This window comes from Fundulus heteroclitus, chromosome 9, assembly GCF_011125445.2.
Source record: "Fundulus heteroclitus isolate FHET01 chromosome 9, MU-UCD_Fhet_4.1, whole genome shotgun sequence".
In the NCBI taxonomy this organism is placed as follows: Eukaryota; Metazoa; Chordata; class Actinopteri; order Cyprinodontiformes; family Fundulidae; genus Fundulus; species Fundulus heteroclitus.
In genome coordinates, this window is record NC_046369.1 from 23,774,998 (window position 1) to 23,797,911 (window position 22,914).

Here is a 22,914-nt window from a genome sequence, read left to right on the forward strand (position 1 = left end):
GGAGGCAATCCGTACGGCGGAGCTTCATATCTCCACGTCACGCTGGGCATTCTCTCCTGACACAGCTTTCAGCCCCTCCGCTGTCTGGTGCCCCGTCAATTCTGAGGGGTTTCTCGGCCTTCCAGCCAAAGGATTGGAGGCATTCCAGTCGGGCACGGTGCCTGGGTGGTCCCACCACCCCACCCTCTTCCCTCACCCGCTGGAAGAAAGAGGAGGCAGAAGAATGCAAGAAGCACAATGCGATCGTTGATGAGGACGGCGTGGCTGCGACGCTCACCTGCCGCTGACCGATGCGACTGTGAGGGCTCCGCGTTTTGCAATCTACAGATCCACCCAACGGCCAGGGGACGAAGATCCACTGACCCCCTCGTTTAGGTGGGGCTGGAAAGTGAGGAGGATGGACTGACCTGCGTGTAACCTGAAGATTCTTTACACTAACAAAAGAAAAACCATGCATGTTTCATATTTTTTATTATTTTTTAACAGTATACACACACACACATACACACACACACGTCGTGAGAATAAATACAAATACGCTAGCAGGTGATTATTTACATGCATAAAAGGAGTCTAATGCATAAATGCAAAAAGTGAGGGCGGCAGCGTCGTGCTTGCAGGGTTCATACACGTGGTAGAAGTTGTGCTGCACAGGAGGATTGCAACGCAGCAAAGGCAGTAACGTGATGACGTTGGTCAAGAAGTGAAAATGATAAATTACACAGCATCACAGTGTACCCAGGCCCGCCTCTGAATACATTCACGGATTTAAATGGCCTGCAGAGATAAACCATGGAGCCCGGACTCCAGCCTCAGGAGGCAAAGTAGGAATCCTGCATGGAGTACAGGCAGTCGATGGGAGTCAGCGGAGACGATCCAGCCAGGGAGAGGCAGTCGTTTTCTGCAACGTGACACAAAGGCTCCCTGTCCACGTCTCCGTACAAGCCCTGAAAACCTGTGAAGATCCAAATCCTTATCAGCGGAGTGTACCCACACACATGCCCCAGATTTGACCTTGTGCTTGCATGACCTCTCTTTAATTTTTTTTTATCCAGTGCCAACGGCTTTGCCAGACTTTTAAGGTAAAGCAAAACCTCTGACCCAATGCAGATCGCTCCCACGATAATAAAGAAGACATGTGGAGTACAGAGCCGTGTCTGTTAAAAGGTTTTGTTGGACTATTGATTGATACAGGTTGAAGTTATTCCGATACAAACAATCGCTTATCCCTCATTAAGAAGTTCAGAAAGCTTTGAATTAATTTATGATTAGTCGTATCCTACTAGATTGATTGTTGATGTTTCAGACTTTAGGAAACCTTTACTTGATAGAACGATTAAATATTTTAAATACCACAATGACACATTGTTAGTAAGGAAATACTATCTATGCCTCTGGTGATAGGTTGTGGACACGTTTGGCGACTGAAAGGTCTGTTTGACTTATTTAAAAAAAATAGTTAAATCCTTTATGTTAACTGGTTCAATAACATGAAAGTCTTTGAATCAGTCATCTCTGACTCATTTGGGTCATTAGTTCTTCTTGATGGAATCAAAGTTCCATTGAAATAACTCAATAACTTGTGAGATAACTCTAAAAATCGTGTATATTTAAGCCTTTTCTAAATGTATGTATGTAGATAAACTTGTTCTTCACCGACTAAACAATCAGCAGTTAGTTTGCATAAAACGGGACTCAAGTAGAATAAACAGCAATGACCTAACGACATAAGAGTAGGACTGTTTGCATATATATTATCGAATAATATAATATATATAATATTTTCTAATGCATGATTTCACTTGTCAGTTCTTTTCTGTCCTAAGAGAATTTAAATTTTAAAGAATCAAATGTTTTTACATTTTCTATGAATAGACCTTCAAAAAAAAAACATATTTCTCACAAATATAACTAGAAACTTAAAGGCTAGATATCTTTACTGCTCTGGGTTGCTTTTGCATTGGGTTAGCTCCAACTTTGTTGGAGAACAGCCTTACAACAAAATAATTGATTTTTTTTATGTCTAGGGAAACAACAAGCATCCGAAGACAGAAAAAAGAAAGAAAATGGTCAAAAAAAGGAAGCAGAAGCTAACCTAATTTCAGATTCCTCGTTGCTGTGCGAAATTTTTCTAAGTTAAACTTTAACATTTTGTTAAAAAAAAAGTAAATGTATTAACTTTTCTTTGTTGGTCAAATCACAAAAGTTTTTTTTTTATTGAATAAAACAGGCTTTGATTTGCAGAGCGCATTTACCGTAAGGGTGCATGTGATCCCCTGGCATCTGGGGCGGAGTCAGGCCCTGTCTGAAGGGGTCTGTGTCCCAGTCCTGCTGCTCCAGAGCGGTGAACCCCATCTGCTGCTGCTGCTGCTGCTGCTGCTGAACATGGACAAATGATGACCCAAGGTGCTTCCTCTCTGAAGTCAAGCTGCCACACGAGGGCACTGTAGAGCAGAGAACATCAACAGAGGTCGTGCTTGAAATTGTTTTATAACGTTCATTGATGAGTTTTTTTTTTTGTTCCTTTAAAATAAATGTGACTTTTTTAAGCTCCTCTTAGAGCCTATTAACGCTGCAGGATCTAGATTTGTTTTGTTTTTTTTGTATCTCTGATTTTGTCTCTTTTACTGCAGACCCTTCGTTCAACTAAATTGTGCGTCTAAAATTGTAATAGTTAAAGGAACAAGTGATAAGATGTGCAATATTATGCCTGAACTTACCTGTGGTGAGTTCACACTGCTCCTGAGTGTGCTGCTGTTCCTGCTGCTGTTGTCTTCTGGCTAATTTCTTTATCTAAAAGAAAATGTCGACACAAGGCAAAATAAATTATTAATAATAATAATAATAATAATAATAATAATAATAATAATAATAATAATAATAATAATAATAATAATAATAATAATAATAATAATAATAATAATAATAGGAAGAAGAAGAATCGTTTTTTAAAAATCAGTCTGCTCTTGGCAGCCAGGCACATGACCACAGTCATTCAGTTGCAAGGTATTAACAGTGAAGTCAAGAACATCTGTCATTGAGTGAGAGAAGCCACACATGAATTCACTTTGCAAGGAAATATTAGGTCTAATCTCCAGTGATCTCTCTGCAAGATGTCATCAGCTTCCTGTATATAGAGATAAATGGGCTGATTTCCACTCGGGCTTACAAACACAGTGTACAAAGACTGCTTTTATTAAAAGTGCATGTAAGTGTGTGTGTGTGTGTGTGTGTGTATGTTTGTGTGTGTGTGTGTGTGTGTGTGTGTGTGTGTGTGTGTGTGTGTGTGTGTGTGTGTGTGTGTGTGTGTGTGTGTGTGTGTGTGTGCTTACCTTAGCTCTCTGGTTCTGGAACCAGACCTGCACAACCCGGACACTCAGGCCAGTCTCCGCTGCCAAGGTCTCCCTTACCTTGGATTAAGATTCAGGTGGGTAGCAGGAAAAAAAAAACATAAAGCAGGGTTAGAAAAGTAAAAAATAAGATGATAGATGATTAGACATTTGAAGGTTAAAAAACTCTGTATGCTCTCACCGGTCTAAATAAAACACAAAGGACACACGGTACATTTGAAATGCTCTTGGATTTCATTAAAGACAAATCTGCTTTGGGTATTCAAATTGTAAATCACCAACTTTAAATCGAAAAGACAGTTGAAACATCCCTGTGTCATCTGTGTGAGATAAGCCCAAATCCGGTGCAGCGAATGCAGTCGCTTGTGTTCTCCCACACTGAATGCAAACGAAGAACAAGCTCCCTACCTTTCGGCACGGCTTCGATGACACCTCAAAGGAAGCCTTGAAAGTCCGTCTCTGCTGGGTAGTCAGAATAGTGCGAGGTCTTTTGGGACGTTTGGTTTCTGGATGATCTGCGCCACCTAGTCTGCGTGTGACCCGCCCCGACTCCTCCTCTTCATCATTGTCACTTTTACCTGCTGGGACGACGTGTGTAGTTTAGTGCCAGCTAACACACTTTTACCAAGCAAAACTCCAAGGTGCTGATTTGAATTGTTGAGGAACCCATTTGCAAGCAGGTGAAGGAAACCGTAGTGCTTGGTCGTCTCATTGACTGGCATTGTTGAAAATTTATGAATATCCCATAAAGTTTTTTTTTTTAGCAACTCATTGTGGCCCCAGAAATTACAGGGGCCACATTTAATCAAAACATTTGTGAATAAAATTCTGATTTTGAGGAAATAACATCTCAACTAAAAGGGACAATTTTAAAGTATTTTTTAATTTTTTTTAGCAAAGAAGCAGGAAATGTGTCTGGCAAATTTCAAGAAAAATAATGCATCTGGGTGGACCTATTGGACTTTAAAACTATGTTCTCTTGAAGGTCTGTCAAAATCAGTCGATTGCATCACTACTTTTATTTTATTCAGAATCCATCGTGGATTTCACTCGCTTTCTTCTGATAAAAACTCAAGGCACTATTGCTTTATACAGTACGATGTAAGACGTCAACTTTTGTGGTGTTACAAAAAAATAATTTTGTGGACCACCATAAACCATCAAATCATTTTGAACGTTACAATTAAAAAAATCAAAACCATACTGTGCATTTGCTCTGCCATCGCCTTTACTTTGACGCCCATGAATAAAATCCAACCAACCAAATGCTAACAGAAGTCACTTAATTAATAAACAGAGAACAGTTCTGCGTGGATCTGCTTTTGGGTAATTTAAACTTAAAGCAAGAACGACTGTTGATTCAAATTAGAAAAGAACAAAAACTAAAACTAATGAAGACCAGTCTTGTCAGGAATAAAGTTGTGATGCTGGCTAAAACTTGTGAGGTTCTAAAACAATATACTAATGTTTGAACCTCTTACAGAGCGCTGTTTGATCCATCATTTAAAAGTAAAATGTCAGCCTGAGAGAGAAGAGTATTAAACAGAGAAGCAACTGAGGAATCCACGAGATATCCGCAGCTCAGGTGGGCCAATCTGCCAACAGGACAACCAGCCGTGGTGCATTCCAGAAATCTGATCATTATGGAAAGATAGCAAGACAGAGGTGCTGCTTACCTACCAGACAGGGGACACAGCACACATGTGGAAGAAGGCACACTGTTATACTGTGATATTTAACCTTCTTCCCTACATGTAAAACACTTTGTGTGGTGGAAACCTAAAGCCGCACATCACCCTGAACGCACCGACCCCATGGTGACACGTGGTAGTTGTAGCATCATGCCGTGGGGGTGCTCCTCTATAAATTTGGTTTCACCTATAAATTTGGGTTTCAGACCTGTTTTCAGTGGGTTGAGGGTCTTTGGACGGGCAAAAAAAAAAAATAAGTTCAAGAAATTAAAAATCATCGGCACGTCTATTCCTACTCGGTGACAGCAGGTGGCAATAATGCCCTGCGACGCAGACTCTCATTTGACACAATAGAAGAAGTTTGTTTGCCTCAGCTAATTCAGCATGTCTAAATGCAGGTATGATGCAGATTCTATCAAATATGGATTTCCTGATTAGATCAAAGTCACACTTTGTCATTGAATGTGTTTATTTTGCAATCCAATCATTCTTACTACAGACAGCCTTTATTTTGAGCCTGTCGTCATATCCAGTGTTGCATGAAGCATCTATATATACATTTATGCATCATAATTCTATAAAATTCAACTTAGAAGTTTGTTTCTGACAGGAAATTAGTCTGGACTCTCTCAAAGGATAGTAAAACAACAGAAAACGAGTATCAATTTAAAAAAAAATTGCATCTGTCTTTATTTACATATTATTACTAACAGTATATTTAAAATAATTAACACCCTGCTCAGTAAAGGATAGAAAAATGTTTACTGTTATCGCAGCTTTTAAATCCATCTTAAGATCGATAATCACTAGCTTTCTGAATGAATTCAAGTTCATCCCCAAACTCTTGAAGTCTGTGAGGTTGGAGGGCCCTCTTGCCAGCACCCTAATCTTTCGCTCAATCCACCGATTCTAAATTCGATTCAAGTCAGGGTGCTGGCTGTGAAACTACTGAATGTTAATATTACTTCCAGCCAAAAGAAGTGTTTTGGTCAAACAAAAACTTTGATTTGCATCTATCTGTCGTATATTTTTGGTCTTAATCTATTATTATTAGTAAAAAAAAATGCTCAACAACTATCTTAGAGTAAGCAATATGAGAAATACAATGGCTTTTTAATAAATAAACGATGAGTAACTAAAATGTATTTTTCATCCTGAAATATTTATGCCTAATTAATTGAAGTAAGCATTACCTAAATATAAAATAATCGATCTATTTATGACAATACATAAAACATGAACAATAATACATGTGAGCCTAAGTAAATTATACCTGTATATTGTCTGCTTTTCAAAAGCTGCTGCCCGCTTTAGCCAGCTGCGTGATTTTGTGCATTCCGGTTTCAACAACCCCTGAAGCTAACGTACAGAACACGTTTATCTTTAACATTCGGCGAAAGAGCAGCGGCATCGAGCATCCAAACTGTATACCTGTATCTGAAGATGCTGGACTGGCCAGAGCTTGGTGGTAGTCCTCTCTGGCGCACAGAAGCTGTCCCTCCCTGAGGACGCAGCGGTCCCCGGTCTGCAGGCGGCAGGAGCAGACCTTGCAGGTGAAGCAGCGCAGGTGGAATGCGGCGGCCCCTGCTCGCATCACCAGCTCTGCGGGGGAGATGGCCTCCGCGCAGCGCCCGCACCGGACTGCGAACAGACTGCAGAGAAGCAGGTATGAGTGGGCACGCACAGAGGACTCCCGGTAGCTGTGCTTTTGTTTGCTTTAGGTCCTCCGGGCCTCCTTGCGCCTCAGTAAAACGGGACTTCATGAGAAACAAATAGACTTTCTTGACCTGGGGAATGTTGCTGAGTCTAGCTGTCACTCAAAAGCACCACCAGCGCCTGACTTCTCCCCTTTCCTCCCCCTCCTGCCCCGAACCATTTAGACACATACCCCCAGTGTGTCGGGTGTGTATCTTAGCGCCTGGCAACCAGGACTGGTGGGCTCAGCCCTGAGAGACTGTTGCCGTGGCTCCGACTGCTGTGTCCGAGGCTGTGCTCCTGGGGGCTCGGGAGAAAAGGCTCTCGGCAGGCCATGGCTCCAGGCTGAGGGGGGGAATCAGGTCTCCTGGTGGGAGAGACTGAGCCGCCGGTCCCAGGAATTATCCGTGGAATTATCTTTAAGTCTGCTTAACCAATGTTGGACAAAGGCAGAGCCGGCCCCCGAGCAGCGGGACCATTGTCCTCCAGTTGGCACGGCCACATTTTGGGTCTGTCACGCAGGATGATGCGTCATCATCCCGGAGCTGCCGTTTGTTTCCAGACCTGACTGGGTCACCAGTCAGTGAAGAGGCATGAGAAAGTGACAGTCTACGCGCCCCCCCCCCTTTTTTTTCACCTAAAAATACTGCATTTTCCCTACAAGGAGAGTGAAGAGAGGGCTTTATTTTTTAATATTATAGAATGCAAAGGGTATCATAATGTCTTTGGTTTATTTAGCCCTGATTTTCCTGAGACCAAGCAAAATCTATTGCACATAAAACTTTGATGATTAATGACCTAGTATGTGATACAGTTACTGAAGTACAATGCTTTTTTGTTTAATCAGGAAAGTTATTGCAGATAAACTTTGTGTAGAGTTGACACAATATATTTACATAAACTGTACAGACAGACAAAGCCTCAAGCCTATTTGCTAAAAACCAGAATAACGAAAGATATATATATATATTTTTTGTGAATTTGCATACATTTGCTTAAAACGTATGATTTGAGTCAAATGTTTTTGATCTCCTTCCAGAAGCTTCTCACAGTACCTTTCTATCCAACAGAGCCGGTGTGACTGAATCAGGTTAGCGAGCCTCCTTGTGCACCCGCACCTTTTCACCTCCTCCCACAAATATTCTATGTGACTGAGATTATGGCTTTGTGATGGCCACTCCGAAACACGGTGCGTGCTCTTCTTAAACAACTTTGTAACTAATTTTGGTGGTATGCCTATGCTTAGGCTCCTTGCCCCTTTGGAAGACCCATTTGTGATCAAGTTTAAGCCTCCTGACTGATGTCTTGGGATGTTGTTTCATTATTTACTCGTACTATTCTTTCCTCAACGTGCCATTTATGTTGTGAGGCGTTTCAGTCCACCCTGAAGCGAAATAGCCCTCAGCATGATGCTGCCACCCCCGTATCTCAGTTGAGACGGTGTTCTCAGGCTTCCAATCTTCCCCGTTTTTGAGCAACTTTTGCACCAAGACATATTTATCTCTGGGACACAGACGTCTCCCTCCTCAGTGGTACAGCTGGACATTCTGTTATGCTTTTTATATCTGAACACAGCGACTTTTGGTATTGGTGAATTGTACCCAAGGATGAACCAACAGTCAATTGTCTTCCTGATGTCTTGGCCAATTTCTTTTGTCTGAGGCGTTGCCTACATTTACAGGTGTTCCACTATTTATTTAACTAAAATGTTGTGAATCAACCTTTTAAAAGCTTGAACAGTCATGATATCATCATCTGAGCTTCCCCAAACTGTTTAAATAAATAGTAATCTGATTTTTTTTTTTTTAAAGTTAGGTATGTTGTTATTGTATTTCAGCAATTACATTTTTTGGAAATCTAGGATTAATCAGGAAAGGCTTAATCTGATTTTGTGTCAAACAGTGAAAAATAAGGTTATGTGTTTATATGGAGTGCATGCTACTATCTAGTTTAAACTTTTTCCTTTTTATATTATTGAATTTGAATGATTTTATTGGATGTTGTTGTTCATGGTAGAAGATGATGTTTTTTTTTTACCTTTTCCGAGCATTTTCACCATGCAGAAAAATTTATTAAGCTAGACACCAACATAAAAAACATATTAAACTTTATGACCATTTTAAGTAAACTATATTGTAGTGTGTTCTAGTATTTCTCTTTAACTATCCTGGGGGGGAAATAAAGTGCACTTAATATTTGGGACGTTTGGAATATACATTTTGCTTAGTATTCACAAACCAACACAGACTGAAAGTAAAGACAAAACAAACACTCCTGATGGAGGATCCCTGTCAAGTGCTCCACAGCTCCTGCATCCTAAAGGCAAACATTGCTGGGACCTCTCGCTGTTACTCTGGAAACGGTGGACACAGGTCCCAGAGGCTCGCCCGTCGCCCTACTTGACCCGCCAGAGCCGTCTGTCCCTCAGCGCTGACGATGTGGGCTTTAAAACGGCCAACATACCATCTGTGGTATGCGCATTCCTGCGGTGACACAACTGTGCGTTGCCCAAATATATCAAACGGAGTGTGGCTGGGAAAAATACCCGGAGTGTTTGTGGGTCTCCGGGATACACCGAGCTTATCTCTCCCTGTGATGCTAATCATGGATGTCAGCAGAGAGCAAACTTCGGGCATTAATGTTTTGAGATCATTTCTTGTTTCGAGAATCGCCGTTCCATTACACTCCGAGTCCAGTTCGCCCTATTAGCCCTTGTTGTCTTAAGAGATCAGTAATGCAAAGGCAAGAGTACCTCAAATACTTATGGAGCAGCTCAAGATGTTTAATATTTCAGTGTTTCCGCTGACATGATTGGCCCTGCGACTAAGCCGGGCGAGCGGGAACACTCAGTCACGCTGGATTAAGACCAATTAGTGACATGGTGGTTATAGAGAAATATGTCAGCAGAGTATTGCACTCCTCAACACTGATATAGGGCACTTGTGAGGTGGATGCACTGTGTGAAAAAAAAAAAAAAAAAAAAGAATAACGCTACACCGGCTCATTGTTCTTGCCGTGACCTCGGAGCTGACCTTTGACAGTCGGGCAAACGGGCCGCTGGTCTGCTGGACGTGCAGAGATCCAGTTTCTGGATCAGGTTATACTGGATCCTCTGCTGAACACACTCAGCAACACAGGAAACATATCAGATATGCATCTACGGGTCAAGTGCACCACCAGTCACGGTGCAGATCTGAAGACCAATCTGCTGTCCAGTCCACTGAGCCATTTAGGTAACCTGTATACTGACAGTCCAACCAGACCAAACCTCCTGTTGTCTGACAGGACTGCTATTTTAATAAATGATACAGCGGCTTGCTGCATGTAATCCATCGCTTCGCTGAGAACTAATTGAACTAATTGATTTAATGAATCTACTGGTTCTACAATGTAAAAGCCAAAAGATCACAAGTTCACATATTCCTCACCCCATCTTATTTTAATAAGTGATAATCATGTACAATATGTCTCTGTTTGAATGTGGTGTGTACATGTAGAGATGATGTTCATTTTACATCTATATGTGCTTTTTTGCCTATTCATTAAGGGGGTTAGGATTCTAGTGGTTTGTGTACAACTATCTTAATTGTTCATGGCTTCACTCATTTTCACCTGCAAGTAATACTTTAAAACCTCTCACCAATGTGCTGAATGGCCCCACTCTGTTTCAGGCTGGGCTCATCAGTTAGAATATAATGAGTTTTTTTTTTTTAAACAGAACAAGTTCAAATCTAAATTTACAAGTATAGAAAATGTTGGTGTTATATCACAAAAAAAGGGCTGAAATATTTTACCTTATTCTGAAAATGAGTGTGCGTGTAAAGTAAAAAAACGACTTGGTTAAGAATTACTATGGAAGACCATTATTGTCAATCTTTAGTGGCAACTGCTACATCAGACACAGAATATAAAATGAGATGAATGTCTTATTTTCATAAAGCAGTTTTCAAACTACAAGTTCTAGGGACAATCTTGTTATTTTGAGACAATCCCTGAGTTTTTTTTTTATCAAATTAGAAATAGAAAAATTGACGATTTTACATGTTAGGAAAATGCATTATTTATCTATTTAAAATTATACTTAACATTTCATATTTTACACCCCCCGATTTGTTATAAATAATTTTCTGAAAGCAATAATACTATTTTGTTTTGCTATTCAACAAATGCATACACTTGTTTCAGTTTACATACTATAATTGCATTCAAGGTTAATGTTTTTATTTAAATGTTTATAATCCACTGATTATCATTTTAATTTATTTTTTATTCAAACTTGGCAAAACTGTTTTGAATCGTTACTTTACAAAAGAAATGCTCTAAAACAAGTTTGTAACAGCATTTTGCTTGTTCATAAATATTTTTGTGCGCAGTATGAAGAACCTGTGCTCCTAACACGGATCTTGGAGGGACTCCAAAAGCAATGTAGAAGTTTTTTAATGACATTCTCCCATTTTTATTTCCAAATCAACATGGTTATGTGTACAGAACTGCAACCCATTAAGTTATATCTAATTTGATGATCAATGTACTTTAAAATCCTGTCAGTTTATTTTGTTCTAATTGAAAAAATACAATCTGTGATTCCAAAGGTTACTTTAATCACAGATAGCAATCTCGTCTTCAATAGTTTGTAAAGCTTTGCATTATCTTTTAAATAAGCAACTGTTATTTGTGTGATTGTGTCAGAAGAATACTGTACAACCCATAATATTAACATTCTACCTCTAAATTTAAAAAAATGACAAAGACATGAATAAATGCACTAAAATATCTTGTGAAATTAGAGGACAACAACAGACCCCTAAAACAAGTTTACTGAATGTTGCTTTAACGGGACTTTCCAATAAGAGTATTTACATAAATTATCATTTTTATCTTAATATAAATGTACTTTTTTCTTTGTAATTATTTTAAGTCCAGGAATAAAGCTATTCTATGATTTCATTTGAAAAGTTATGTGATATACATTTGTTCATCTGCTGGCTTTATGTTTTAGTTTTATTCTTTCAATTACATTTTGCAAGAACGTTCTCCATTACCTGTAACTTTCTGTAAGTTTAACTACAGAAAACACTTTTATATCTTATAGCGCCGTTCAGACTCCTAACACACTCCTCTGGCTGCCACCGTGAGCGCAGAAAAAGAAGCCAGATCCAGACAGAAGATCCAGCATGTGGTAAGAGACAAATGTTGTCTCAGTATGGAGAAGAAAAAAAAAAAAATCACACTGCATCTTGAGAACTGGAGAAGCGGGACGCCGTTTGTCTGGTGAGCCGTTTCTGGCACACATTTTAAAACACTCATCGAGGACAAAAGCGGTGCCCAATATGCGTCACCCAGACAGGGCGGTGGGGGAAGTGGAGAGGGCAGGAGAAGGCGGGAGGAGGTGCTTTCAGAGGTGGAGCTTTGGCACCAGGCCTCCTGCTAATTGATCAGCTCAGATATCTCACGGTCGACTGGACCTCGTCCCGTTGCTCAACTCGGGGGCTGCTGCAGGAAGAGATTTCCAGATGCCACCGCGCATATCGCCAGGGCTCCTGGAGCGCACTGTCCCCCAAAATAAGTTCACACCATCCGCACCGTCTCTCTGCGAGGGATGCACCAGACCCTCTGACATATGGCTCTGCTCTGCTAATTACCTCTTTGCTCTACACTTTGGATCTGAACCGTCATCTTGATGCTATGTCGGATTTTGGCTTTGGCCCGAATTAAGTGTTATTTCCAGTCATTGCAAAAGCATTAATAGAATTTACAGATTAGTGTCCCTCCTAAAAGTGTTTGACAGCATTACTGAGGACAACTGGACAGCTTTACCGATTGGACAAACATTTTTTGGTGGCCTTCTTGGCTGGGCGACCATTGCTAAACGGTTCAGGAACAATCTGGGCTGATGCCTTTCGGCGTGTGCTCTTGTTTGGGTGAGAGCAGCTTCGAGGAAGAATGTGAAGATGGGGTGGTGGGTAAACAGGAACGAGGAAGGAAGTTTTTTTTTGTTTTTTTCCGAGGGAGGTGTGAGAGGTGGGGAGGGGACCATATGTTTTCCCCAGCTTGCAGTTGCCACACGGATGGTCCTCAACATCTTAACACATTTTGACAATGTGTCAGCTGAGCCGTACCCCTGGTTGCGCGTGAAGGTGCGATGGCGTTACTGTGCGTGTGTTGTCTGGGGTGATGTGCAGTAAACAATAGCTTCCCTTCGCTCCCTCTCCACCCGCCCACCCTGCAGTCACCTTGCTCTCTCCGCTCACCTGGCCAACTTTCCTTAAAGTCATGATGCACAGGCGAAAACCTCTGCAAAGCACAGCCACAAAGACCTGTTTATTGTCCGAATGTGTAAAACGCTTCATTGAATCTGCCCCCGGTCTTTTGTATCTCCCTTTTACACAGTCGAACACAAACCAACACATGCATTCCTCATCAAGGTCAAGACGTGGACGATGGTGAAACCAGCATGCAAAACCCGTTCACATTCTGTAAAAAAAAAATCACCGGATAGAAATTCCTGCTGCTCTACGGGACATTTTTAAATGTACCTTCCTGTTTGGGATAAAGACGGTAAACTTTGGATACATATCACAGGATTGGGAAAAGAAGGACAAACATTGTTTGGGTATCTTCTTAGCAGCAAGCAAAAACACACTGACGAAGAAGTGGCTAACTCAAGAGAATCCAACCACGGCCGCTTGGATTGATGGGACAATGGACATTTACAGGATGGAGAAGATGTCGACTAATCACAAACTGGATTTTTGTTTGACTCCCACTAGAAAAAAATGGGTTCATTATGTGACACATCAGAGGGCTAATGTAGTTATCTAGTGGGTGCAATCTAATTTCTAGATCACCCCCCAACGTTCTGTTAGTATAACTTTTTAGTTTTGCACTGACGTAAAAATTTAAGTTGCATACTTTTCTATTACATACCGAGTGCGTGAATATGTGCTAGGAATGGGCCCATCAGTGACTTTATTTTTTTTTTTTAAAGATGTGGACTATGGAAGTTTTGGGTAAGTTGGATAAACGTCGGGACTGTTGGCTTTAAGGAAATGGACATAAAAGGAAAACGTTCCCTTGTAAACTATAAGGTAAGATATAAGGAATACGTAATTTAGATGGTTATACACAGCGCCCTGCAAAATACACATACTCCTTGAGCTTTTTCCCATTTTGTCAAAACACAAACTTCAGTGTTCTGCCTCTTTTCCTCAGATTCCCCGGAATAAAACCCAGTACATAAGCCCTTCATGACTCCATTTAGTGACCTGTCTGTAATTAATCTCAGCATCAAACCAGCTGTTATTTGAAGGTCTCAGATGTTTTTTGGAGAGCGTCACTGAACAAACAGACCAAGGAGGAAGCCAGGGGAGAAGCTTAGAGGTGGGTTGGGTTATAAAATTGTTTAAATATCCACAGTTTTAGGTGTGACCATCTATTGATGGGAGCAACTATTAGCCCTGCTCTCCATAAATGTGAACTTCATGGAAGAGTGGCTTGAAGAAAGCCACCTGATACGGGACCAGGTAAACATGTAAAATATGCCCCTCTTGTTAAATGAGACCAGGATTGGATATTTTTGGCCAGCTTACCAGATGCTGTCTGTGGTTAAAACTAACACTGCACCCTTTATTTAGGAGCCACCCACCCTACAGTGATACATGGTGGTGGCAGCATCATGCTGCGGGGAGGATTTTCTTCAGCAGCCACACAAAAAGCTGAGACTTAATGGGAGGATAGAGGGAACCAAATCTAGATGTGCGAGGATGGTACAGACATATGTTGAAAGGTAAAATTCCTACAAAAAATATATATTTTGTGGTTGAAACAAAAGCAGAAGGGAGTCTAGGGGGTGAGAATGCCTTTAAATTTGCTGCCTCATGAAACCTCTGTTAGCACAGATTAATGATGCCTAACATTATTTAGAATGTTAACACGGAAATTTAAATATATTATAATTGGCTGAAAATAATTATCACGTAATAATGATTAAAGGTAGGTTATTTAGTTGCTTTGAACCCGAACTGCAAGAGTTTGTCCGCAGACAATCATACATTATTATATTAACCAGGCTGTGGTTTGGATCTGCGGCCAGTTTGAAAATGGCGACTTTTGAGTTAAAAAAAAAAAGTTTTAGTAAGGAAAGATGAAGTTCTTGCACTCACTCCGCGTAGTCCCGCCTGCAGAAAAGTTTGCGGTCCCGCAGAAAGCAGGAGTTCCTGAGCGGGTCCCCGCACGCCGCGCACCGCACGCACTCCTCATGCCAGAGGCCGTCGCTGACTCTGAGCAGGAACCTGTCTCTGATCGGCCGGTGGCATCCGGCGCACACTGCCTTCTGATCCATGCCTGCAGGATTTAAGGGGGGTAGATCCTCTGATTAGTGGGTTTTTAACAACATCGGCGTTTTAGAAGGGGATGTGAAAAAAACGAAATAGCCCCAAAATTCATCCGCCGGTCATCAGCCGGGACATGCTGGATTTCAACAAAATCGTCAGAATTGCCTTTGATTTATTCGCTGCTTGACTGTCAATTGTAATTACTGCCATATAAGCCAAAATAAATCCTAACATCATACTGACATGTTACAACAAAAATAAGAAAAAAAAAATCACAATTCCAGTGATATACAGGGATTTTTTTTTTGGTAATCCTCTGAGAAGTTTACACACAAGAGAAAGCGCATCTAATGAACTTTTGGAACTCATGCGTCTGAGTTATAACCCACTAAATGGTTATAATAACACACTTTACCTGTAATATGCGGATTTCTCGACGGCAAAAATGTACTTTGTTTCACAAAGTTCCTCTTCTTGTCAGAGCATCTCTGGCGTTTGGAGTCCTGCTGCTGCGGCGCGCTGCTGAGAGCAGAGCCGCGCATCAAAAGTTTCTCCCTGCGCGGGGCTTCCGCTCAGAGACCCCTACATGCGTCCACGCTCATCCAGCAAAAAGCACTGCGCAGCTCTGTCAATTATCCTATTAGCGGAGAACGGGAAAGAAACAGAGAGCCGGAGAGACTTCTTCCATGTGCAGGTGCAGCTTACCTCTCTCCAAGTCCCCCCTCCTCCCTCTGCCACTTTCTCTCCCCCTGCGGTCTCCTACTTTCTCCACTCTGAATTCCTCTGAGGAAGCAGCACTATCTTTTTTTGTTGCTCATTAGATAGATAGATAGATAGATAGATAGATAGATAGATAGATAGATAGATAGATAGATAGATAGATAGATAGATAGATAGATAGATAGATAGATAGATAGATAGATAGATAGATAGATAGATAGATAGATAGATAGATAGATAGATAGATAGATAGATAGATAGATAGATAGATAGATAGATAGATAGATAGATAGATAGATAGATAAAATATCAAAAACGTTCTATTTAACCATTTAATAAGTTTGTAAGACGAATGTGTTTATTTTTGTAAATGAATTCATGAATCTCTGGGTCATTTTTTTTTTTTTTTTACACTGCAGCATCTTGTTTATGCTAATAAAAACTATTCGAACAGATCATGTTTGGTTATGCTCTTATTTCCCAGGAATCCAAGAAATATTGAAAGCTGCAATCTGGAGTAAAAGCCATGTTGTTAAACCAGGCTGGTAGTTGGGAGGCATTGTTAAAAACTGCAATTAATCAAATGCAGGATTTAAAAACTAAGATGCGTATAAATGTATTTGCTTTGTATACTTATAAAGATATATACACACACATTACCAGTTAAAGGTTTTGACTGACCCTTGTCTTTCAATGGTTTTTCCTGATTCTTCTGACTTTCTATACTGAAGATACGCGACGAAGAGCTCAAAACTACGACTTGAAAGTAGAATTATGAATCAAGCACAAAAAACACCTTCTATATTTTAGCTTTTTTCTGAATACACACACACACCTATATATATATATATATATATATATATATATATATATATATATATATATATATATATATATATATATATATATATATATATATATATAGCCCCCTTAATGGAATAGTTGCTATTTTAGCCTCTCTGCCTCTGAAGATGCCTTTCTTGCAAGTTCCAGTGCAGCAATGAAACAGATTCTTATTGAAAAGACTGAGAAGGAAAAAAGATCCAGTCAATGATTAGCTACAACTTTAAAAGAGCCTATGTGGGGGCCTACGTGGGGCTAGGCCTACCGACAGCTTAACCGGGCGTATAGCCTGCAAACCCAGTAATATTCTGTTTATGTGCACTAAAGACAGAAAATTCTAAAGTTTTCCAAAGAAAGCTTTCAGCCCGATTCTGGTGAAGTGGTTTGATCCATTGGACGTCCTTGTAAAAAACCAACAGGCCAACACAACTGTTTAAAAATGATCATATCCAAACCTCTAGATGAAATGCAACACGTTGCATGAATTCTTTAGCGTTTTCTGTCCATGTCAGTGGCCGGGTTACGTTAAATCAACATAAAAAAGGTTTGGTGTAGTTTTCACAACAGCTGTACTCGGTTTAACATTTAGGGTCATGATTTTGAAGGAATGAAGACATTTCTAAAAATGATGCCATGTTTGTGAGAACCCTGTTTAGACAGGACAAATAGGGATATTGTTTTGAAACAACAGCTTTGTGTTCATGTAGATAAGGGGGGCGACGATCTGCACACGTAGAAGAAAATTGTGAAGGAGCACCAAAACTGACACTGTCCTGTTGGCCCACATCATCGTAAAAGTGAATCAAGGTGCAGCCAAAAGAGAGCAGTTGCATCCACCTTTTGCATCAAAGTCTTGATACTTAACAACCATCAAAAACTTTTATGTATTGTCCAGTTAATTTTCTCTCACTTGTCAGCAGTTTTTCCATTCATTTTCTTCCCACCAAACACATAATCCCAGCAAAATGTTCCCTAATGACGTTTAATGTCTCCTTGGTGTCCTGCAGCTAAACCATGAAGCAAGAAGAAGACGCAGGAGTCTGCAAACCCATGATGACTAAATAAAAATATTGTAAGACGCTTCGTTGGCGCCCCCTAGTGGACAAAACGTGGAAATGCGAAGAGGTGATCAGGATCATCTTTACTTTTTATCGGAAAACATCAGAGCAGATCAGTGAGAATAACACAAACAAGCAACACATTTCTCTTAGCTTTTAAATAACTTTATTCTGTAAGAAGCCTTAAACTTGTTCTTTTATGAAATGTTTTTTTTTGTTGTTGTTGTTTTTCTTCCTCTTAGAATGAAATACAATTCCTCTTTAAATTGCATTGAGATGCTTTTTAAAACAAGTACAAGAAATTATCTATTTACAAAATATGTTACCACCTCTATCAGAATTTGTGTGCATACGGGGTAGCCTTCCCAACAACGGGAAAACGTCACAGTTATTTTAATCGTATAGTTTTACTTGGTAGAAAATAGCTTGCTTTACAGTTTCGATCAAGTCTTTTGTTTGATTCCATCTTCACGTCGCTCACAAGGTGGAAGTATTTACAGGGGAGGGAAGGGCAGTTCGGCTGTCATGTGATCTGATGGGGAGCCTCCAGCATCTCCATCAGGAAGGTGTCGATGGGCGTGTCCCCGATTAGCTTAAAGAAGAACAGATGCTCCAAACACTTGAGACCGATGGAGCGCAGAGCCGGCAGGCGCAGAAGCAGCTTGGCAAACCTGCAAACAATCAAAAAAAGTGTTAGACATATAAAATGTACACTGTGATTTATTTCTTCGCCCGAAAGCCTTAAAAATTGCCACAAATTTCTTGTAACATGACGCTTTACAACAAAGATCAATGCGTTTCATTGTTGTTGTTGTTTTTTTGTGTGAAATGGACCAACACAAAGTAGAGCAGAACTGTAAGGCGGAAAGGTGGCTTACATTTGTAAGCAGCCCCCTTTACTCTGATCCAGTTCAACCAATTCTCTTTAGAAGTCACCTAATTAGTAATTAGGGTCGCCCGGGGTGTAATTGGATCTCGGCCTAACCACAGCTGTTCTGTGAAGGCCTCAGATTAGTTAACAGACAGCACCACGAAGGCAAAAGGACCACAGCAGACAGGACAGGGAGAAATGGACGACTGCAAGTCGGCCAACACATGGTAGAAGTTCCCTTTAAAGTTTACCACAAGCCATGCAAAAGCATACATGTGAAGGAGTTGGTTTGATCAAGTTGTATCAGAATTTAGCTGTTTAGCCCACATGCAAAATGCTTTACTGGGCGAAAAGCTAACACTACGCCCCAAACACACCATGCCTACTATGAAACATGGTTGTTGGCAGCATCATGCTGTGGGCTTGCTTTCTTCAGCAGAGGCAGGGAAACCGGTAACAGTTGGTCTGGAACATGGAGAGAACGAGATACGGGGCGACGAGGAGGAAAACCTGTTAGGCTGACCATTCAGTCGGACTAAAATCTGCACGTAAAATCCGTTAGAGACAAACCTCAACAAAGGTGGACGTGTAACCACGAATTCTGCAAAGTATGGAGTCAGGGAGGCTGCATACAAACTCAAATGGCAAACTTTTTAGTTGGTAAAAGCCATAAAAAAAAACATGTATCATTGTCCTTCCACTTCAACACGAGGCACTATTTTACTGTGGTCTATCACATTAAATCCTAATTGAAGTTTGTGGCTGTAAGTGTAGCAAAATGTAGAGAAGACAAATGTGAAAACGTTCTAAGACACTTGGTCCTCAGAATATGACTAATGTCTATAAAAACATTTCTTAACATTTGCACACAACATCAAAACCACTAACTAGAACTCTATAAAGTTGGCATGTCGTTCCCCAGATGGCTTCCCTTTAATTGGCTGAAACATTTCGTGTCCTCTCGTTCTAAACACCTTTAAAAGTAACACAATAACTACAACCCTGTCGTGTCAGAGCTGTCTAGTGAACTGTACCAGAACCTTTTCTCGCTTAATGCTGTGACATGTGCTGCTGTGGCTAAAGTCTCTCCCACCTGCCCGGCTGGTCGGGGTACTTCTGTTTTGTATACGACTCCAACGAAGCGTAGACTTTTTCTCTTAGCGCCTCCACCTCCGATGGGTTCGACAAACCTTTTGCATCTGGAACACACAATCAAACACGGGCCACATGTTCAGCGCAACAGTCCGCGGCAGCAGAGAGGAAAGCGGCGCGGCCCGTACTGACCTGGGTTGAATAGAACGATGGCTCGCAGACAGCCCAGCTCTGTCTTATCCATCTGCATATCTTTCATTTTGGATACCAACTCGGTGAGGACTCTGCCGGAGGCCAAAGATCTCGGCGTTAGCAGGATTTAAAAAAACAGATCTTCTGAAATCAGCGTTCAGTAAAGATTTACAACCTGAGTCTTAGCTGAATAATCCTAGACAGTTCATATGGGACACTTTGGAGTTTGGATCTTCTTTGTGAACGTTTTGAGCCAAAAAGCCTCCACTGGTTTCAGAACTCCAAGCCTTTTCAGCCTTAAATTTCTAATGTTTTTTTTTTTGTTTGTTTTCAGAACATTTTGGACATTTGTGCACAAAGTAATTTACCCCTAACAGATTGATCTGTAATTACATCATAAATAAACACAATGCTGAAACTGGCCTCCAATGCGTGGACAATATATGCTACAGATGCATTTTACAGACATTTTTTTTTATATTTCCCAAAATAGATCAGCGCCACTCTAACATTTGGACTCATATGATCATGTTCGGAGTGTCCAAGGTGTGCCTCAGGGGCCATTTGTGGCCTTCAGAATGAATGTGTGCAGCCCATGAACTTCATCCACCAGAAAAGGTAAAAAAAAAATAAAAAAAATTTTATCATTTGGAATTCATTAAAATTGACTTTTTTGGGCCACTCGGTAAAAAGTTTGGATACACTTGCTCTAAATGCAGATTCTTTAAAGTACCATTTATGAACACCAGCATGTACAGAAAAAAGTAGTGTTTTGTTATTTTTTGGGGATTTAAACTGGACCCAGTTCAAGCAACCAGGGAATGGTTGTATAAAGTAGAGTCAAAACAGGTTGTGAAATGGCCCTTTTTTGATTTTCCATTGGTTAAATAAAAAAAAAAAAACAGAATAGTGATGAGTACAATGTTAAAATCAAGGAATGGTGTATAAAATCCAAACATGTGAGAAGTAATTTAAACATAAATCATCCGTACTATAGTTTATTTTATCCATCCTTATTTATACCAGGAAAATAATAAAAGCAGACTATGTAGGAATCCTGCTTCACTTCCCAGCATAAGACCTTAATAACAAAAATATATCATCAGATTTTTTTTTTCTTCCAATCCATTAATATAATCAAGGTATTTATACATACAAGACTTACTTCCTACACTTCACAATATGTAACCGACAGAGGAGGAGGTCTAAGCTCAGTTATAGCGGTCGCTGCACTTCTAACTCTTTGGTCCTTTCCTAAACCTTCCTACCTATCAAAGATGGATCCCACTCCTGCGCTGTGGGCGCTACTTCTGTGGACGTGTAGACCCGTAGCCAACAGGATGCCGTCTTTTACCGTGACCGAGCGATGCGAGAAAGAGGCAATGAGCAGCTCATTCCAGCCTGGACAGAAAAAAAAAACAAAGGCAAACCGACCACATGATGCGTTTTATCATTAGTACGATTTGTTGAGTGTGTCTCGTCTCTTTTCTGCGACTCCCTTTTACTCCTGGCATGCGTGTGAGCTCTCCCACCAGCAGGGGTCAGCATGGGTGGCTCTGCAAACCACACTGGTGGGACTTTGGCAAATAGTCCAGTTCTATTCGGTCTCACTGCTCTGCTAAACTATTTGGCCAAAAATGTGCTTGAGCAAATGTAAAAGCCTGAAATAGACACAAACTGACTGTGTGTGTGTGTGTGTATCATTTGAAAAATACTTCTCTTACTGGTTTTACATCTAATTTTCTTGTTTTGTTGTTGTGCGTGCATGAGCTTGTATATGCGGGCCTACCTGCTCGGAGCAGGATGACCTGGTCGTCCAGAGGGAGCTCGGAGAAGTGCGGGATCCTTTTGGCCCACTCCACCAAGGTGAAGAGCTGCTTGTCCGCCGCCTGGCAGATGTTGGTGACGGGGTCGTTGGTCTGGAGGGGACCGTGGAGAGAGGAGGACCAAACAATGTAGTTAATACCTGAGCTTGCAAGCTCCGTCGGTGACTCATAATAGCCACGGTTGCACCTGCTCCGCAGTCAGAGCAGCGGGGGGGGGCTATATTTGGTTAGTTTCTAAACCTGCAGTTTCCGTTCACAACTTTAGACCCTTAAAATAATCCTTCTTTTCAGGTGCAAGGTGACAGAACCTTTCCAGAATGAACACTTAAAAAAAAAAAAAACAGTGCCTTGTAAAAGTATTAACACCCGTTCAATCGTTTCACATCGGACTGATCGGAGGAAACCTTGTTCGAGGCTATTAAAGACGTGAGGCCGAGGTGAGATTCACCTTACAGCACGAAAAAGATCAAAAATCAAGGATCTGTATTGTCGTCTTGTAACTATAATAACATTTTGGTGAGACAACAACTCAGAATCCACACATAGCACACAGACACAAATCAAGACACAACGTTCAAGCTGAATGCGCTGACAACACGTCTGAGAAGCTAAAAAAAGCATGAAAATATTCTTTAGCATCTGATAAGATTTAAATGTCCACGTCAAAAGAGACAGATAGCAGAGGCACTGCTATCTTTTTATTCAGTCTGATTGAGTTTGGACTGTTTTGCAAAGAAGAATGGCCACAAATATCTGTCTCTGTAGTGGGTAGTGATGTACCCCAAAAGAGTATTCAGCCGCTAGACTAAATACAAACAAATGCCACGTTTTAGATTTATATTTGTGAAAAAGATTTGAAAAGCATGTATTCTTGTCCTTCCGGTGTAACGATTATGTACTTTTCTTGTGTTTGCATATCATACAAAATCCCACAAAGCGTACATACAAGTTTGCAGTTTAAATACCATGAAAGACATGTGGGCAAGTTCAAGGCGGCGCGCTGCAGGTCTCCAGCTGTACAGACGATCACTGAAGCGCTAGTTTTGGTTCAGATTATTCTGATCACTTTTTTTTTCTCCTATTTGATAGACAACTGAATCAGACTTCAGAGCGGATTATAACACCTGGAAGTCTAAATTGGATTTAGTCTTGCAAGCTGCTTAACCTTTTAGGACTAACCTTTGATTATCTTGTCAAGGAATCCTATATCAGTGTTTGGAGATTCCTCTCTAAACTCATTTGA

General features: G+C 40.7%; 2 protein-coding genes across 5 annotated transcripts in view; both read right to left on the bottom strand.

Moving 5' to 3' along the window:
* Positions 1–502: 502 nt before the first annotated feature.
* Positions 503–15,821, bottom strand: lmx1a (LIM homeobox transcription factor 1, alpha). Of its 2 annotated transcripts, none has more exons than XM_036141278.1 (8): positions 15,485–15,821; positions 14,899–15,079; positions 6,473–6,693; positions 3,759–3,928; positions 3,333–3,410; positions 2,721–2,793; positions 2,256–2,444; positions 503–955 (listed from the first exon to the last, which is right to left on the bottom strand). In XM_036141278.1, exons 1-8 carry the CDS (start codon positions 15,609–15,611, stop codon positions 813–815), a joined length of 1,182 nt encoding a protein of 393 aa, XP_035997171.1. In that variant the 5' UTR covers positions 15,612–15,821; the 3' UTR covers positions 503–812. The 2 variants fall into 2 exon arrangements, with proteins under 2 accessions (XP_035997171.1, XP_035997170.1); XM_036141277.1 differs by having other exon boundaries at positions 3,759–3,931.
* Positions 15,822–17,837: 2,016 nt separating this feature from the next.
* Positions 17,838–22,914, bottom strand: part of rxrgb (retinoid X receptor, gamma b) — a 45,479-nt gene continuing 40,402 nt past the window's right edge. For all 3 annotated transcript variants that reach the window (XM_021317649.2, XM_021317650.2, XM_012864818.3), the window contains 5 exons: positions 21,635–21,764; positions 21,114–21,246; positions 19,846–19,937; positions 19,655–19,760; positions 17,838–18,361 (listed from right to left, as the gene is read on the bottom strand). In XM_021317649.2, the coding sequence (XP_021173324.2) occupies positions 18,214–18,361; positions 19,655–19,760; positions 19,846–19,937; positions 21,114–21,246; positions 21,635–21,764 (609 nt within the window). In that variant the 3' untranslated portion in view covers positions 17,838–18,213. The remainder of the gene's footprint in view (positions 18,362–19,654; positions 19,761–19,845; positions 19,938–21,113; positions 21,247–21,634; positions 21,765–22,914) is intronic.